Genomic DNA, 18,284 nt, shown 5'->3' on the forward strand with positions numbered 1-18,284 from the left:
CATTCTGGAGTCTTAAATTCATCGTCTGGCAAAATTTGGAGACCACAAGCAAATTCTGTATGTGGAGCTTGCATGGTACAGAATTAAACATTTATGTTTTTCTGTCCTTTTCTGCCCCTTCACTGCTGAGAATTCATTTACTGGATCTGCTGTGTCCTTGTCTGGTGGAAATATAAACCAGTGAGGATGCAGTAGCACTCTTGCACTGACATTATAATTTGGAGAATGTAATGAGTTTTGGTAGAACTACACTCTTTCCTAGATGGCCTCATTTTCATAAACAGTATTTAAACAGTAGCATATTTGATGCTGAAATAGCTTTGCACAATTTAAAACGACAGATTCTCTGACACACATTTTTAGTTTTGAAGGTTTGGTTTAAAATCAAATATCCTCACAACCCTTGGATAGATTACTATATGATTTGGTACAGCCATTGATGGTCCACAGATGATGAATCCTTATATAATGGTGATTCTGAAATGATAATAATATGACGTGATGCCATGCAGGACTTAAAGATGCATTCATCGAGAGATTTCAGAGTGAGGGAGCTGCACAGGGACTGGCCCTCCATGTAGTTGGGGGTTGGTGCCTTGCTCAAGGACACCTCGGCAGTACTCAGGATGTGCACTGACATCTCTCCAGCATCCAGCCCAATTTCAGAACTTGGTTGGGACTTGTACCGGGAAACCCCAAGTTTACAACCGATGTCCCAGCAGGCGGAGCTTCTGCCACCCCCAAACTTCTAATGACCTGCTCAATCATTAACATTTTAACTTTCGCAAACAAGTAACTTATTTTTGACAATGTACTCCATAATATTACATTATAAATACCCCTGATAAAAGGACTCAAAGTATGGTAAATATATTAGTTATTTCACAGTCAAAACAAACCCAGATACTTGAATGTTCAATGATGTACAATGTTCGTCTGAAACAAGACAAAAGCATCAGCTTGCCAAAATTGTAAACCCATTAAGAAGCCACTTGAACATGTTGAAATGCACATTGTATGACTTTGTTCCTTTTCAAAATAAAGATATTCCATTAACTTTAAAAAAAGAATATTCAGCTTTTAAACTGCATATGTTGACGCCAATGCATCAAGGCATTGTTGTGCTCTGATTTATCACAGCTGATGAACAGAATTTAGAAAAAAAGCTGTTACAATTGGTTTTTGGTGCCTCAGATTGTGAAGAAAGTCTGGATGATTGAGGTGTGAAAAGACGCCGGAAATGAACACTGAAGGAGACTTTTTGTCAGACATGCCATCTGTCATGAACACATTGTTTGTCATGAGCTTGAATATTCATAGGTACGGCAGTTGAGCAACAAAAAAGCAGTATTTTAGGCAAATTTTCATTGTTCTTTTAACTCATCTTATTTCTGTTCATGTGCAATACTTAAAAAACAAAGAAACAAGCAACTAAGCTAAAGCATGCAAACCTTCAGATTTGTTAATTTTTATTCTCACCCTTCTCAGCTCAAGTTCACGCTTGCTCTCACAGATACACTAAGGGTTTTTTGCAACCCTCCTCTGAGATATTGACTACCGCTGTGTCAAACGGTTTCCAGTCCACGCTACAGATACCTGAGTGCAGTAAGTCTGGTCAAATGCTGTGCGAATCGCCAGCTTAATTCTGTTTCCACTTGAAAGCCCAGTGAGCTGGGTTTAAATGATGTCACTTTCTCTAGCCAGGAGGACTTTGTGTCATCAAGTATCGAACACAACACCTAAACTACTCACCCAAACCCCATCCCAAAAGACAAACATACATCATTTATGAATTCTTTCTGTCCTGTCTTGCTAGAAGGCACACTGACAGTAAAACCAACTGGATATTCAAATGGTCAGAATACTTTTGAAATTCTGAAGAAAAGACCAACATATAAATGTCAGAATGCCCATCTAAGAGTTTGGGTAAGCTGTGCATAGCACTGGCCATATAAATGAATTTGACCAGAAGACCAAGCTGCAGTGTGTTGATGAGTGATCGTGCAAACCTGTGCTATGTGGGTCAGTCTGTTTCTTCTTAGTTCTTGTTTTGAATGAGAAATATAAACAGTTCACCTCGATACAGCATAGTATCTCGATCTTTAGCATGGTGATATTATACCGATTCATGGCCACCAAGTATCGATATTTTCATTACATTCATAGAAAATATGTTTTTTAATTTGTCATTGCTGAATGGGTTGCACAAGTTGCATTGTTAAAAATGACTGCAATTGTACAGTCGTCCGTACATGTTTGTGTTCAGTACGGCTCGATTAGACTGAAATACTTATAGTTCAGATTGTCAGGTGCATTCTAGACTGTATAACTGTAGAAAAATAAAGTAATACCAAGCATTTAAAATTGATTTCTCAGCAAAAATGAAGAGTTATTTGTTTTAAATAACTTTGGATTATGCTGTTGGGGATTTTGAATAAATATTAACTAAAAAGATGAATGATTCCATGACTTGTGAAGCAGTTACATTCTAATTTTAAGATGTTAATAAAAGTTGTCACATCTCTGATATTTTTCATGAATAATTGAATTTGTTAAATTCTGTAGAAATCTAAATTATGTTTAATTTTTTTCTTCAGCCATTCAAAGTTAAGATGTGTTCACAAGTAGCTGCTCTGAAATAAACAACAACTGTGACTTTAGGTGGGCGAGTCTGCTGCTCAGTGTGGCCTTTGGGTGCTTAATGAGAAAGAGGTCACTTCAGATGTGGCTGTTTCATAATGTGAGCAGACGACTGCAGAGCCCATTAAGCCTCCAAATACCTGTGGCTTTGAATTTGACAGAGTTGCCTGTTTGTTCTCTCTGTCTCTTCTCGGGTATCAATCAAAGCGTCAACATGGGGACGTGGGAATAAACAATGCTTCAGCATGGCAATTAAACAGACAAATGTATATGTTTTTCATTTTGAAAGGGAAATCAATAGTAAAGCATTAAATACAAAGGATTCACAAACAGGCTAATTGACAGCTATTTGTCTAAGTGTTTGTTTATAGTCACTGAGAAAGCATGCAGTGTTTGTCTCTAAACAATGATATTACAAGTGTGTTTGACAGTTTTCAGCTGACATGCTGTCTTTAACTGTCAGGCAGTCAAATCAAGTACCAGTGATATTTGAGAAATTGTTAGAAATGGGTCACTGGATGGTTTAGCGGTTAGTTTGAGAGCTTCATGTACCTGGGCTGTTGTCCTTAAGGCGGAGTGTCCCTTGTCCGAGTCTGACCTTTGAATCCTTTTTTTCTGCACGTCATTCCACACTCTCTGACTATATCCACTGTCCTTCTCAACATCAAACATGTCACCTTAAATAAATGTCACCTTAAATAAATGAAGGAAATTCATTTTATAACCTCCAGAAATACTGAAAAAGAGATATTTTACTCTCTCTGCTAAGAAATTGAAAACCAGAGGCCTCCTTTTCTTGCAGTCTATACATCTCTTTAGTCTTATTGAATATTAGGAAATCAAACCAGGCAGGGATGAGATTTAAAGACTCAAGCTGAAGGGTCAGTCAAACACGCCCTTTGGCAACACTACTGTACCTCTGCATGTGATCAATATCTACTGTGGCTCTGAGAGCTAAACATGCTGCAGTTGGTTTGTTGTGGTGTCAGTTGTTGGTTCTGTTTTGACATGTGACATGCATTTTTTCAGCTTAATAAGGCAATTTCTTTTAGATGCATTTTTGCAATATAGCTTGCTTTGAACTTTTTGGTAGCCCAAAAGAAAGTTATGACTTTAAATCATGAAATAATATCCAAACTATGTTAAATCACTCCTAAGAACAACATACCTCCAGTTAAATACAATTTGACTATTAATGTCAAGTATTCGGCGTATAGTCCATCAGTATTTAAAAAAAAAAAAAAAGAAGATATTTTTGCTTTTGAGAATATTTTCCAAATTAATTTATACATCTACAGTACAGGTTTTATTTGTGGACTAACATCGCCCATACACTATGATTGAATCCAAACACAATGTACCACGGAAACCATCATGCTAAAAATACATGACATGGCATTATAACATGATGCAACACACATGATGCAATTCCCCTGGGTCCATTCAAAACCTTTCTAATTAATGTATGTCATCAGAAGGCACCCTCTAATTCAGAAAGACATCACCAATGCAGTGAAATCTCTGACAAAGTAGAAGATCTCTGTAGCTGGAGACAGAACAGGTGGAATAAGGACATGTTTGCAGGGCTTTAGGCATTCATGACTCGGTTAGGGCTTGATTTAATGAAAGGCGCTGCTGATTTTAGGTTGGAAAGCTCTGGGGGCACCTTTAGGGAGCCTTCACCTGTTTCAGAGTGAGACATTTTAAGCAAAAGAAAACAGCAGCTCAAGAGACATCTGTGTGTAGCAGGTGTGAGCAGACAGGTGACTGAGAGTTTCGAACGGCTTATAAGTTACTTTTGTTAAGTTTTCAATGTCACAAAAAACAGCTTTGTTTTAATATGTTTATCACGACAAAGAAAATCATATTCCAGTAGTTTTAAATCTTAGCCTATTCGACAAATTTTGGAGTCTGAAGGAAACTCTGGTCTGATTTAGTTATAGATCCACAAAGCTTTGGAATTTGTTGATCATGTCAGCCAAGAGCTGTGGTAGTGGCTTCAGTGGTTGCAATATAATCCTTTAGGTCAACAGTTCACTGTTGTCATGATGCTTTATGTTTCTTCTGTGATACACTTTGAAGTTGCGTGTTTCTGAAATTGTCGTAGAGCACAAACTCTTAATAATCAGACAGACAATGCTATGTAAATACGTTTGCCTTGCCTTTAGATTAAGCCTGTAACAATAATTTAGTATGCTTCCCGAAACATTATGGTTTGGATTTCCCCAGTCCAGGTGGCAGTGATGCTTGTAACTGTTTGCTAACCGCTATTGAACAACAAACGAAGAAGAAGAAGAAACTGAAGCAAAAAAAAAAAAAAAAAACACATAAAGAAGGTGAGTTATTGTATTGTCACCAGATACCTGCTTCTTTAAACCAGTTGTGTAGGGAAACTCTGTCATTGGAAACATGTTGATCATGCTAATGCGTATAAGAAGGCAACACACAGAAGAAGGAATGAAAGAAACTTAACTTTAAAACATAAATTATCCTTTCGGTTCAAGTTTTCAAATTCCTATTTAATAAAAGTCTTATTTTGTTATTTGAATCCTGATTTGTGTTCATTAGTCATTTAATGCATGACATTCACCAACTGTTAATGAATCAATTGGTATTCCTTTTCCATCTCTGTCTGTGTTTTGTTCCCTTAAATCAAATATTTAAACTGATTTAAATGCAAATTACAGCGAATCATAACGCCAACTAAAACTCACAAAATGTTTTGCCTTTCAGTACCCAGAGCTCTTGTCCTATACATACACGTCTGTCTTTGTTTATGTAAATCTGGAAATTCAAAGCAATAATATACTGTATCTCCAGAATTGGGAATTTTAGATGTCTGGCTCAGTTAGGCCTTAAATAGTGTTTAACATCAGCATCTTAAAAGAAGAGCAAAAAATGAAACAGTGTTCACAAAAAAAAAAATATGTATCTGAAATGAAACTGCGGCTGTCTTGTTGGGCTCTGATCCCCCTCAGTATGGACTGTAAGGCAAATAGGCAGCTGAGTTAGACAGACTCTGCAGGAGTAATCTGCTGCTGGTGCTTCTCCAGGAAGACCGGTGATGGGGCAGCAGCTAAAAGCTGGCAAAGAAGGAAGGGGACGCGGTGGCAGAGAGAGTACTGGACATGTCGTTAGTGATTACATTCGGCTTCAGAAAGAGTCAAAGGTCAGGCTGAGCTCATGTGCTGGCAGCTCCTTGCTCCAAAAATGACTAGTATTCCTGACACTGTAAATGCTATATCCTTATGTTGCTTAGGGCTGGCTCAGTAGCCTCATTTTTCACACCGTCACCATATTAGATGAACAAATTCAGTTTCTTTTGGTTACAACTACTGTATCCATCAGATATTTTTACTTCCTGCAGATAACAGTTTGGAGCTTTGAACAAAGTCGTGTTTTAATATTAATCATATCTGCTAAATTTACGCAGCATTTGGAATCAAATGCAATAAAGGGTATTGTATTCTATGGTTTGATATCCTATCATTTCGTATCCTATTGTAATACCATACTGTGTCGCATTGTTGGTATGGTAACGTATTGACCATATCGTGTCATCGACACCACACACACACACACACACACAATCTATACAACCTGTCAACAGAGACAGATCACTCACCTTCAGGACTAAGAGAGCCATGTCAAGCTTTGTGCCCACATCCATCAGACTCATGAACGGCTAGATCAATGTGAAAGGTCATTTGTGTACTGACCACTTTTCAAGTTATCTGATATTCCTATTACAGGCTTTTCTTTGTGCCACTGGTTAGTTTTAACAACCTGTTACAGCTTCAGTTTGTAAAAGGCTCATGAAAAATACATTAGTAAACTACTTAACATGGAAGTTCATTAAATCTAAGTGGGGGAAAAAATACTAGATTCTAAATTGTTTGTCCAATCACAAAGAAACTATGTCAGTGGTGTAGACAGGGTCATTTTCACATCAGTCTAAATAAACTCTGGAATCATTAAAGCAATAATTGAAAAACTCACCATCCTCTCGAGACCTTTGAATAAAAGCGTCGACACCACTTTCTCCGTAGTTTCCCTCAGAGGCTACGGTGGAGACGTAGTTCCAGCGCATGGCTTTGACAATATCCACCATGGCCTGGGCCTGGTAGGTGTCTGGGGGAACCACCCTTGAGAAGAAGTCATAGCGGGTGTTATCACTCAGCTCGGGAGCTGTGGAGGCGTAGCTCACCTGAGGGATCTATGAGAACAGGAAAAAAGAGAAAGCAAGAGATGTTGTTATACACCAGGAAACGTATAATATACATACGTTGCGTGAATAATTATTCATAGAACAGGAAGGTACCCTGCGGTATAATGCAATAAAAAAAAAAAAACACAATTATAATGTGACACCTAACATCTGCTGGTATCTTAGCAGCACCCTGATTGTTATTTCCCCTCTACAGTTGGCACTCTGCTGCTTTAAATAGTCCTGATGATCACGGGCTTAGCAACAACACTTTCTGAGAAATATTTTCCACACCAGTCAAGCAACACTAATCTCTTCATGAATTCTCACTTCTCTCCAGCAAAAGATGATCTGCCTCCAGTGCTGCGATAATACCCAGAGTTCTAGTCAGAAATCACAAAGCGAATTATTGTTTAATGGGAAAGACTGGAAAACTATAAATGTAACTAAGTAGTGTTACTTAGAACCGTTTGAAGACGAAGGGAACCAAGTAAGGTGAAATCTTGAGGGATAGAAGTCAAACTTGTTGAACTGAAATGACTTCATCCCGAAATAGTCACGGTAAGAAGTCCCAGCTGTAGATGGCGAGTGCAGTTTTCAGAGTTTCGGCTTGTCTTCATACGCCGCTGTTATAAAAGGTTTAACTCCCTCTGTTCTTAGTTTCACCACAGAAGTCTGTGAGAATCCGCCTCCAGCAGGAAAATCTTGGTTGGTGTGTAATCTCAACTTTTGCTTGCTCAAGTTATTTCAGATTCATGGCTGTTCGAGCTTCTGTGATCTTCCTATGGCTTCTGTGCTGCACAGTTAGGAAGCTAACTGACCAGATTTAATGATGTTCAATAACGTGTTTCATGGTTTCACTTCAAATATGGACACCCTTTTTTTTGCTGATGCAGTGGGTTTTTTTTCTCTCTCTTGATTTCTCATGCTTGATATATTCAGACGGTAGATGTTGAAGGCAGAGTGGTAACTGCTTTAAACCAAAATAAGGTTTGACTGCGTGAGTCAGTGGATGAACATGTTTTAATGTGCATATACTAGCGCTGTATTAAACGCTACTCGTCCATAAACAGCTCCCGCCATATAAACGATCTTAATCTAAGAAATAACAACACAACTTTTATACAAAACGATGAAATGAATACACAAACAAAATAATGTGACTATTAAAAGAAGAGATTGTCGTATGACCAGCTCGTCGAGGCTATACCAGTCAAGGCAGGTCCACACAGTAGCACTATGCTAAGAAATATTGCTAATACTGCTTTATATAATCATGAGATTATCATTAAATTATCTCATCCCATGTTAGAAAAACCAGAGAGAGAGAGCGGGGAATGATATCCACAAAAGGACCCGGGCTGCCGCTTGTAGGATTATGGCCTCTATAAATGTCTCATGATCTACAGTAACCGCTGGGCCAAGTTGTGTCCCGTGAATATTTATATTTATATGTTTACGTTTAAGAGTTGTGTATGATATCCTTAACACAGTTTTCAAATAGTTTCATGTTAGACTCATTTGATTTTTTCCACCCTTCGCCCCCATTCATGTCCTTATTGAAGACTTTTTCTTTGTATTTCTGCAACATCTAATTATCTCATTAAGACATGGCAGGGTTAACCAGAAAGTAACTTAACAGCTGTGTGTCTAAAAAGTCACTGAAGGATACCGTGTGCATTAGCATGTGATGCTGAGGCGTGATGCGGTGAACATACTAACACCCAAAAATCAGCAGTTTGCCACAACCAACAGCCTCCGATTCTATTATGACTAACAGAGAGAGGAATTGTTGCTCATCCCTCACAAACACTTTCTGTCATGGCACCTTAGTGTTGCTCCTATGATCTAAGAAACAGTGATGAACCTGCAGTATTTCAAAACAACATACATTTGCTGCTGCTAAGAAGATTTGGGGATTTAAAAATAACACAAGAAAGTTGCCTCGCTCCCACATATAACATCCAACAGAGTTACATCAAAGTAAACTTTTCACACAAACACTCCAACTTTACCAATATTTGCTCCAGTAACTGCAGACACGCCCGCTGTGGAGGTGATATGGTCCCCTCCTCTTTCCTTCACTTCACACAGCGGCGGTCTTTGATGTGGTCGGCTTTAGCACCGCCATGATCCCACAACTACTGCGCTCTCTGCTTGTCGCTGCGGCCTGTGTGAAGAGCACAGCTGTTCTGTCTGCACCCATGACCTACAGCTCTTAACAAGTCGTGTAACTCAACACCGACCTTCTTTTTGCACCAAGGCTCCGCTGGGTGACGCCAGGACGAGGCCGTTGAGTCCAGCACTTGTAATGAACCTCCTCTTGTGTCATTTTATTGTAACATTTTTAGAGTTGTGCTTCAGTGCAGGCTTGGCTTGATAGGTAATGACTTGTGATGGGGCAAACATGACAGTCAAAAACAGCCTTGTTAACTCGATTCCCTTTCGGATAAGAAAAAAGCCAGAAATGGGAAATATGTGAGTGGGCTAATGGACCTTGGCCATGTTGCATGTCAGCCTCTTGGACTGATGACTCTCAGTTGTCCCAGGCTCTCCCACTGCGCCGTGTCCACACAGAGTTTCTGCGTCGGTTATCTTGTTTTGAGCTAAAATTGCTTGTGCAAATTGCACAGCTCCTTGAACTGTGTGCACTGGATGACACCGATGTTGGAGGCTGACATGCTTCATGCACATGTTCCTGTGGGATGCACTTAGAGACACAGACCCTGACAGGGTGTGTGGCGTGTTTTGAGTCTGCACCCTGAGGACTGGCAGCGGTCAGCTGACTTGTTGATTTAACACCTGGCTGTGACAGCCGGCTGAGGTAAACCTGATCCCTACGTTTGCTCACTTTATTTCTGCGTTGGCAGTACACAGATCTTCTCTCCTTTTACATCTGTGTTTCTCTCCCTCTTGGAAGCAGACAAAGTGTGAACTTGTTTTTTTTTTTTTGTTCCTTTTTGCACTTCTTTGACGTCATAAGGTGAGATCTAGCAGAGTGAAATAAAAGTGTTGTACGAAAGTGTTTTGACAGTGTTAATGATGTCTTTTTTTAGATTATTACACTGTTCCAGCACACAGCAGTAACCAGCAGCAATATTTCACCTTTTAGAATCTGTGTCTGGTTGAAACATGTACTTATATTTTCTGACTTTTGCAAATTAGGTCTAAAAACATGATGTTCTAGCACATATATAAAAAAGTATGTGGTGCACATCAGCTTATTGAAACTGCAGGTGAAAGAATACTTTGTTCAGTCATTCTTTCCAGCTCCTGATTTTCAGGAATACATTTTGTGCAGGTGATAACACATCGGTGACAATAGGCTTAGAACATGAAGATAGTTAACAAAATATTTAGTTGTTTTTTTTGTCAGCAAAATCCTGCTAGGCTTAAAAAATATCTATAGTAAATGCTTCCCTCTCTTCTTAAATCCCCCTCTCTTGTTGTGTGTTTTTAATTCTGCTGCTGTCATGTATTGTTTGGTGCTGCCGTGACGTGTCTAGTCCCATATCTGCCAAATAAGTGGGAGCTGCAGTGAAGCTTCCCTGTGTTGTATTTTTCACCTGAGGGATTTTCTCTGCTGCAACAATCACACAATTTCAGCATTCTGTCAAGAACCGGGACAGGCAGAGCTTATCGTGTTTGTGTTGGCGAGATTTCTTGCTCGCTGGACTACACCGATAGTCCTGAACAGTGTGCTTCCTCTAATAGAACACAGTCACTTCTTAGCATCGACTCAAGAAATTAAATTCCACAGCAAAAAAAGCCGCCTCTGATCTCCTTTGGGAATCAAAAGAAGCGGGGATTGGGAGGAAAAATAAAGATGTGACGTGTTTCTGTAGAGGAGAATGTGGCGTGTGCAAGCAACAGAGAATATCTTGGCAGGGGTTCTGTGTATGAAGGCTGCTCTCAGCGGCAGAATTCAGGAGGCTCACTCTTCTCACAGCCAGATTCAGTGGTAAAGATCTTAGTAGGTTGTTCAAAAATGTTCTCACGGCTGCTTTTCAGTGATGCTGTGTGCTCTTACCATCTGTTCAGGCTGAGAGTGAAGCAGCTCAGCTTCTCGCCCTCCGTAGTGAGCTCCTTCACCCTCTCGCTTTATACAGAGTATACCAATAAAATGTGTTCCCCCGAAGTTTATGGAACTCTTTTCATCTGCAGCCCCTCACTCCAGTAACATCCCTTTAATTGCTAATGGGCTTGGGAAATATGCTTAATTGCTGTGATGCGACTCTCAAGCAGATTTTTGAAGCAGATTTAATGTTCAAATCACTTGCTTTAAATAACTGTGCCTTTTTAAAAATTCAATGAGCTCATTTGGTACTGCATCAATGCAGGAGTAATGATGCTCATTAGAACTGTACAGAAATATTATACATCGGTACTGTTTGCAGGGGAAGAAATCTCAAAAGCTTTCGTCAGGCTCTGGAAGTGTTTCAATATGTACTTCCTGCTAATAAGCTAGCATTGTGTTTTTAGTCTGTGAAGAAAGAAGGAAAAGGTGTTGCCTGTAAAGTACCTGAGACGCAGCACTGTGTTTACTGTGCCTCGGGTGTTGAAATATCATCTAAAAGGAGAACATGTCATTTAGCTATAGCCATGAAGTGCCCAAGGCTGACAACTGCCCAGCAAACCCCGTCCCTAAAAGGGATTGTCCAATCGTAATTTAGCAGCTGTTAGCAGGAACAGCCAGACACTGAAGTTTGGATTTCCTACGCAGCATCCGCAGAGCTGCAGTAAGAGACATCCTTGATATGTCCAGGCTTGTGTGGGTCAAGTCTTTATTTCTTTAGCCTTAAGACAAGAGCAAAATTGTGACAAATGACTCCAACATTGTGTTTGTCAGCTCTTAACCTAAGCTGCAAAATTAGCACCCAAGCTAATAATCTAGTTGTTGCTTAAAATTCCTACCAAAGATTTGGAGCATATCATCACTTAACTGCATTATTTTATCAGTTAACTGCATTCATTTATGGGATTGCAGGTTACATTAGTTGCCACTTTGTCAGCGTGCTCAGCCTGTCTTAACCTCTTTTTTGATTCTTGAAAGTTGACCCTCCAGCAGCTCCACTTGTTTCTCAACATGGTATTGAAGATTGACTTTAGATTATGTGTTTTCAATTCAAAATTAATGTTTTCATTTTAAATGCTGCGTTCTGAACAGATTTTCCTGGCAATTTGAGTCATCGGGCCATGCGTACTCATTGTGGCACTCATCACAAGAATGAAGGTAACATGAACAGAAGTTAATTGACGTAAGACAAAGTTGACAGCGGGACAGAAACAGCAGCTGACTTTCTTAATAGGAAACAGCTGAATATACCTCTGGATGCTATCCGAGGTGAAGCCTCCAGTGAGTGAATCCCCACAGTGGGGATTAAGTTCAACAAAGCTTTTCTTGGCATCACAATTGATCAAACTATTGTGTTGTTAAGATTTTTTTTTTATAAGCTACCTTACTTTCAGCAACTCAACAGTTTCTGCGTTTGTGTCATTGAGACACCTCACTTCTTCAAAGTAAAAGAAGTTTGTTTTCTTCACAGCTTGGCTTGACACTCTGACTAACTGCAGTCCCAATCTGCTGACTCATAAAGTGCATTGAGATCTTTCAACCCATTGTTACTGGGATCGATATGGTGAGACCAAAGTTAACAAAGCAAACTCTACACAGATTCTTGGGCCAACGATCAAACCCTGATCTGCCTTTTTGCAAGTTCTCACCAAGGCTTAATAGATGCTGAAAAACATTCCCTTTTTTTTCCCACACTTTGCAATCGCTCATATTTCTTCTGAATTACACGAAAGATTATCAGAAGATGATTATTATCATCCTATACTGTTTCTGTCAAAGCCCAACTCTCTTCTTAAATTCAGGAATTTGTCAAATATTCGTTCCACACTTATTTAAATGTTCATGTTTATTTTAATGGTGTTTGTATCCTCCGTCTTTAAATACATTTTAGAGTGCTCAATACATTCAGCTTTGCTCATGAAAGCTCAATTAAATTGGATTCATGACAACCACAGTGCCAACTAAAAATAGTCCAATCAGAATCAAGGTACACACAGACCGTTCCAAAATCATTAAATGCCTATCTTGTAATTTCAGTATAAATCTTACCTTTTATATTTACGGTACTTGTCACTGAATAATCAATGTATGTTAATACTGAGTTAACCTGTGGCTGTCTAAGAAGAGCAGCAGGACCCATGCAACAGTCTCCCCCTTCACAATAGACCATTTTACATAGCAGAGACTTCGACTTTAGTGTTGTTTTATAAAATTCAATTGCTTATAGATTAAGGAGACTCTAAAGCCCCAGACAGACAGACACGCAGAAAGCATCAGACATAACTGTCAACAAATGCATCGATTGCTCTCAAAGGATGGAGGAACAACAGAGACCGTAAGAGCTTTGTTAAAACTCTTTGGCTCCACTCCCAGCTTCAGTCCATCGTGAAAGTCCACTGACGACTCTCCTAAAGCAGGACAGAGATCTGCATGGCAGATCTCAATGCTTTTTGCAATGAAGAACAAACACATTAGACTGAATGGGTGTCATAAACCAGTCTTTAATTTCTACCTTTTGCTCTTTATCCCTCCTTCACTTTTACAGGAGTTCAAAAACTAGTAAAAAGTATAAAATACCAATCACAGCTTTTTTTGCTACTTATACTGCAATGCAATGAGTCACCTTGCATGGTCAAAAACTTTAAAGGTCATGCAAAGTACACCTGTTGGTGACATGATACAAAATAAAGAGGTGTTGTATTAAAAACAGCTGCAGTGTCTACTACGTAGGAAACAGCAAATGAGTTCCTGACCTGCATGGCTGAGGGTTTTAGTCAATCCATGTCATTTTATTGGATACTCTGAGAGCATGCTGCATTTAAAGCATGTTTGTGAAAAGGAAACTGGTTGAAACTTTGATTGAAGATTTATTTATTTTTTATGCATGTGTTCACAAATATTCAAAATGACAGCACTGATATCTTTTTTTTTATCGTCTTCTGTAAAAGCCCTGCCTAACCATGCATATAACTTTACCATATTGCGTTCACATTAGACATCATTTAGTGCCTTTTGAAAGACTGAAATCTCTTGAGTTGGATTGGAAGATGTAGATCCGTTATACTTCAACTCTACACCACAAAAAGATCCAGACAAACCGAGGATAAATTAGTGCATGGAATATTTGAAAGAAAAATAAATCTATTTATCTGCAACCACATCTCCTGTCCGTACAGCAACCAAGCAAGCTGAAACAAGCCACATAAAGAAATATGAAATCCAGCAAACCACATTAAAAGTAAATACAACATGCTACATTTCAACATGTCTGTGCTCCCCTCTCCTCCTGCAGCCTTTGGCACTGATGCTTTTTAGATCTGTTTGACTGTTTGTTTTTTAGGGCTACATGTAGTCCAACGGACTAGGTGATCCCTAAATGCTGTATGCCAAATAAGGGTCTTAATCATCAGGATTTTATACATAGTAAGTCGGACCTCCTTTGGATTTAATGGAGAAGTTTCTGAGACAGCGACATCAAGTCAGAAAAAACTAAAGGTGGAAGATGCCTGATTAACCATTTATTGCATAATATTAATGTGCGTTTAAAACTTTTATTACATCTGGAACTATGACTTCTCTTTGTCCTCGTCTTCACTGTTGTGTCAAGTAAGAACACTGCTTAATTATTTTGCAAGCAATTACATTTTTTATTGAGACCCATCCCATGAGATGGGAGAAAATGTTCAGACGTAGGAAAAGTTCACTATGATTAGTTTTGAGACTTTAATTTATGACTGCTAAATATACGAGACAGCTGATATTCTCCAGAGTGTGTGCCTTTTAAATGGACACTTAACTCATTTTAATTATACAATATATAACGCATCTGTGTCCTTACTGTCACTCTATTTATACTTTACATATTTTGGTCAATTTACTGCCCTTCCTGCAAATTAATAGTGGGTAGCATGATTGAACTAAGTTGTAAAACTGTCTTTAGCTATCACACAAGCTTTTTAAAACAATCTAAAATAATGCTGGTGTAGAAGAAAGTTCTGGATGAAGTGAATTTCTTCATCAGGAAATTTTATGTAGAACAACACATTTACATGGTTTAGGGTTGGAACTGAATTGATTAATTGGGCAATGTTGTGTAGGCTCCACTTTCTTTCCAACACACCTAACAGCAGATTTGACTGATTTCATTCTGGCACCAAACATCCCCCTGGTCTCTTCCACTCCGCTGTTCCAAGACCTGATTCACAAGTTTTGCAGTTCTGAAAACCCTGAATGTGTTACGATGTGAAAACCAGTCTACACTACTGCTTTTGTCGTGGTTCGTTTATTCAACTCTTCGCTCTCACACACACACACACACACACACACAGACACACGCGCGCCAAACCGCAGTGCACAGCAGTAGCCAGCAGCCATTTCAGCATTGTTACAGTTTGCATAAATCTCCGTATCTCTGGGAAAAAAAGAGAACAGACAGGCAATACTGGATAAGAATTTATTTCCGTTTCTTGCAGGGGTGGGCTGTTCCGTTTCATTTGCAACCTTTTGTTACAAATAGGTGGCTCATTTTTCATACTTTGCCTCTGCGAAAACAAAACACAAACAAAAAGAAAAAAAAAATGTTACAGCTGAATTAAATATTTGATGGGTTCTGGCACTTATGGTTTATTCCCTGTTCAGAAAGCCGCTCTTTGCTGCTCCTGCACAGGTTTGTTGTTCAATTTGTGAGGCTTTGGCAACCACTAATTTGGGCTGTGGCAACTGTGATTAATTATCTCATTAGAAATTGAATTATCTCTTACGTTAAACATGCAAATGATCTCCACGAAAGGTTGAGAGTGTTGTGAGATTTTGAACTGAATGACATTTGTGATTAATGAATCTGTGCATAAAGCATAATGCGCTTGTTTACCGCAACATTTGAGTGCAAGTTGTAAAAAGTGCAATTAAAGCATAGGTTGGACTGATCCTGCTCCTTGTTAGATTGAATTAGCATGAAAAGCCACACAGAAGAAAAAAAAAAGTTGGATGAGATCAAAAAACCTTTGAAACTTTTGAAAGTACGGACATAAAATAAATCCCTATCCGTCTCAGGTGAGTGATGTTTTATCACGTCTTAGTGAGATATGAAATCCAGACTCTTGTAGAGAGCGCTGGGAGATTAAGAGGAGATGATTAAAATATGTGAAATGTAATGAAATGTCTGGATGTATTTTCAGTTAACACAATAGATCTCTCTTTTGTGTTCGCCCTCCCTGAACTGGTGCCCTCCTCTGTCTCCTCTCCTCAGGCAAAAGACATTCTCTACTGCTTTGGTTAAAAAGACGTCAATGAAAGGAAAAGGAAACTCTCAGCAACGCCTTGGGATATGAATGGATTTAATATTTCTGGGGATGACTCAGAACAAGTCTTGCACGCAATGTCGGAATACATACTTTATACTTTATTCATCCGTCTAAAATCTCAAAAGTGTCATAATCATCACGACATTGGTGGTCCACAAGACACGTTTAGCATATTGTGGTTCTGGTTGTTCCTGAATATGAACTTTAAATTCTTGAAATATTTTGCATTACATTTATTGCACTGCTTCAAACAAAAAAAAAGGAATGGAAAAGGCACCGCCATTGTTGTTTGATGGGGCAGGAATTGAACCAATGACACAGCAGCAGGGACCATTTATTCCCTCTCTAGGCCAGATCACAACTTCTTTGTAATAATACGCCTGATTCATTCTTCTGTATCACTGATTTATGACCTAAAAGAAATCCAGCCCACACCAGTTCATTAAAGCTTTTGTATTCACGCCTCCGCATTGTCGGCAGTAGCTATAAATATCATAAGCAGGCGCTAATATTTGTAGACAGACAGCGCTGTTATCGGTAAAACTGGTGATAACAGACTGTGAGCAGTGAGCTAATTAAAAGTAAAGAGTTCACAATATTCTCACTGTCTCTTCTGACTCTACACCCTAGCTTGATGGGAAATATGTAAAAACATCTTTCTCACAAGGAAATTGGCTGATTTTATATGATTTTACTTCAAATTTAACCACTTTAATTATAAACAGTAATAATCTAGATTAAAATATGTCTGCAGCATGAGATGTGTTTGGCAGCATGACAAATAATATTTTAGTAACCCTTAGCCCTAATACACAAATCCATTGTGTGTGTTTGTTTTTTTCCAGTCTGTTGATTTAGATTAGATTAGATAAACTTTACTGTCTGTCCCAGCAGTCACATACAATTTTGGGTTAGAGGCAAGCATGATGGTGGTATAATAACAAGAGTCATGATTAACACATTATTTCTGCTGCTGCACAAGATAATGTTAGTTTTATGGGAGCATGTGTGTTGTGCATTATATTGTTATAGTATGTTAGGAGAGTGAGTCCCTACACTTGAGCGATACCACTGATCATCAGTTTGGTGACTTAAACAAACATGCACAATTTTACATTTTGCTTGACAAGATGATGACCATTTTTTAATCATAAGAGAAAGTCTCCAGGTGGCAGTGTTCCAAACTAAAACCATACGAAACACTGCCTTAAAAGCTTTTATAGATATTCATAATGTCTGGATGATTAATCCTGAAGACTTTTACCATTTTCTTTTATCTCCTTTGGTGCCAGAAACAGGTTGAACTTTTCTTACGGTCCTTTCGCCATTTACCTGATTGATTCGATTGGCAGAACATTTGGCTTAGACCATAAGTGTTTGAAATCAGAAAACTTTTGTGAATGCTTGCATGCTTGCATTCCTGGTTCTGATTGAAAAGTCTTAACAACTATTTTAGGGATTGCCACTCAAATTGGTAGAATACTCTCCTACCCTTGTCTCGGTTGCTTTGATTTATGACTATATCTACAAAACTAACAATGTTCTCAAACCCTTCAGATGCTCCCCACAATGTGCCAATCAGTAAATGTTAGAAAACTAAAATACTAAACTTAGAGCATTTTAACTGTTTGACATCCTAATGTTTGCATTGTCACTGCGAGCATGCTAGCAAGGTAACACTGGCACTCAGCTCAAATAATTATTTGATGTAAGCAGTTTGCCAGCACTGTTGACACTTAGTTTTAATATACACATTTACACATAAATGGAATTACATAGTTGTATACGTTGACTTTAGGCCTTGCATGTTATCATTATCAATGTAATCAAGCTGTGTGATAGGCCAGATATTATTTCATAAGGGTTCAGATGTGTGTAGCAACACTGTTAGTTTTCATTTCAAGTTCTGTTTTATTTTGTGTGCTGTCCCTGGAGTTACCTAGTCGTTGTTAAAAATACAACGTGCAGTCAGTGCCATAAAAAACAGAACTTTATGCTTTTTTTCCCTTTTAAACCATCTGTTCATTTGAAAAGATGGACTCTATGAATAACTTTGAAA

General features: G+C 38.7%; 1 protein-coding gene across 1 annotated transcript in view; it reads right to left on the bottom strand.

The window, feature by feature from the left end:
• Positions 1-18,284, bottom strand: part of LOC132989745 (metabotropic glutamate receptor 4-like) — a 177,313-nt gene that overhangs the window by 52,369 nt on the left and 106,660 nt on the right. Inside the window, exon 3 of the mRNA XM_061057563.1 lies at positions 6,640-6,856. Coding sequence (XP_060913546.1) covers positions 6,640-6,856 — 217 coding nt within the window. The remainder of the gene's footprint in view (positions 1-6,639; positions 6,857-18,284) is intronic.

Source organism: Labrus mixtus, chromosome 15 (assembly GCF_963584025.1).
Source record: "Labrus mixtus chromosome 15, fLabMix1.1, whole genome shotgun sequence".
NCBI lineage: Eukaryota > Metazoa > Chordata > Actinopteri > Labriformes > Labridae > Labrus > Labrus mixtus.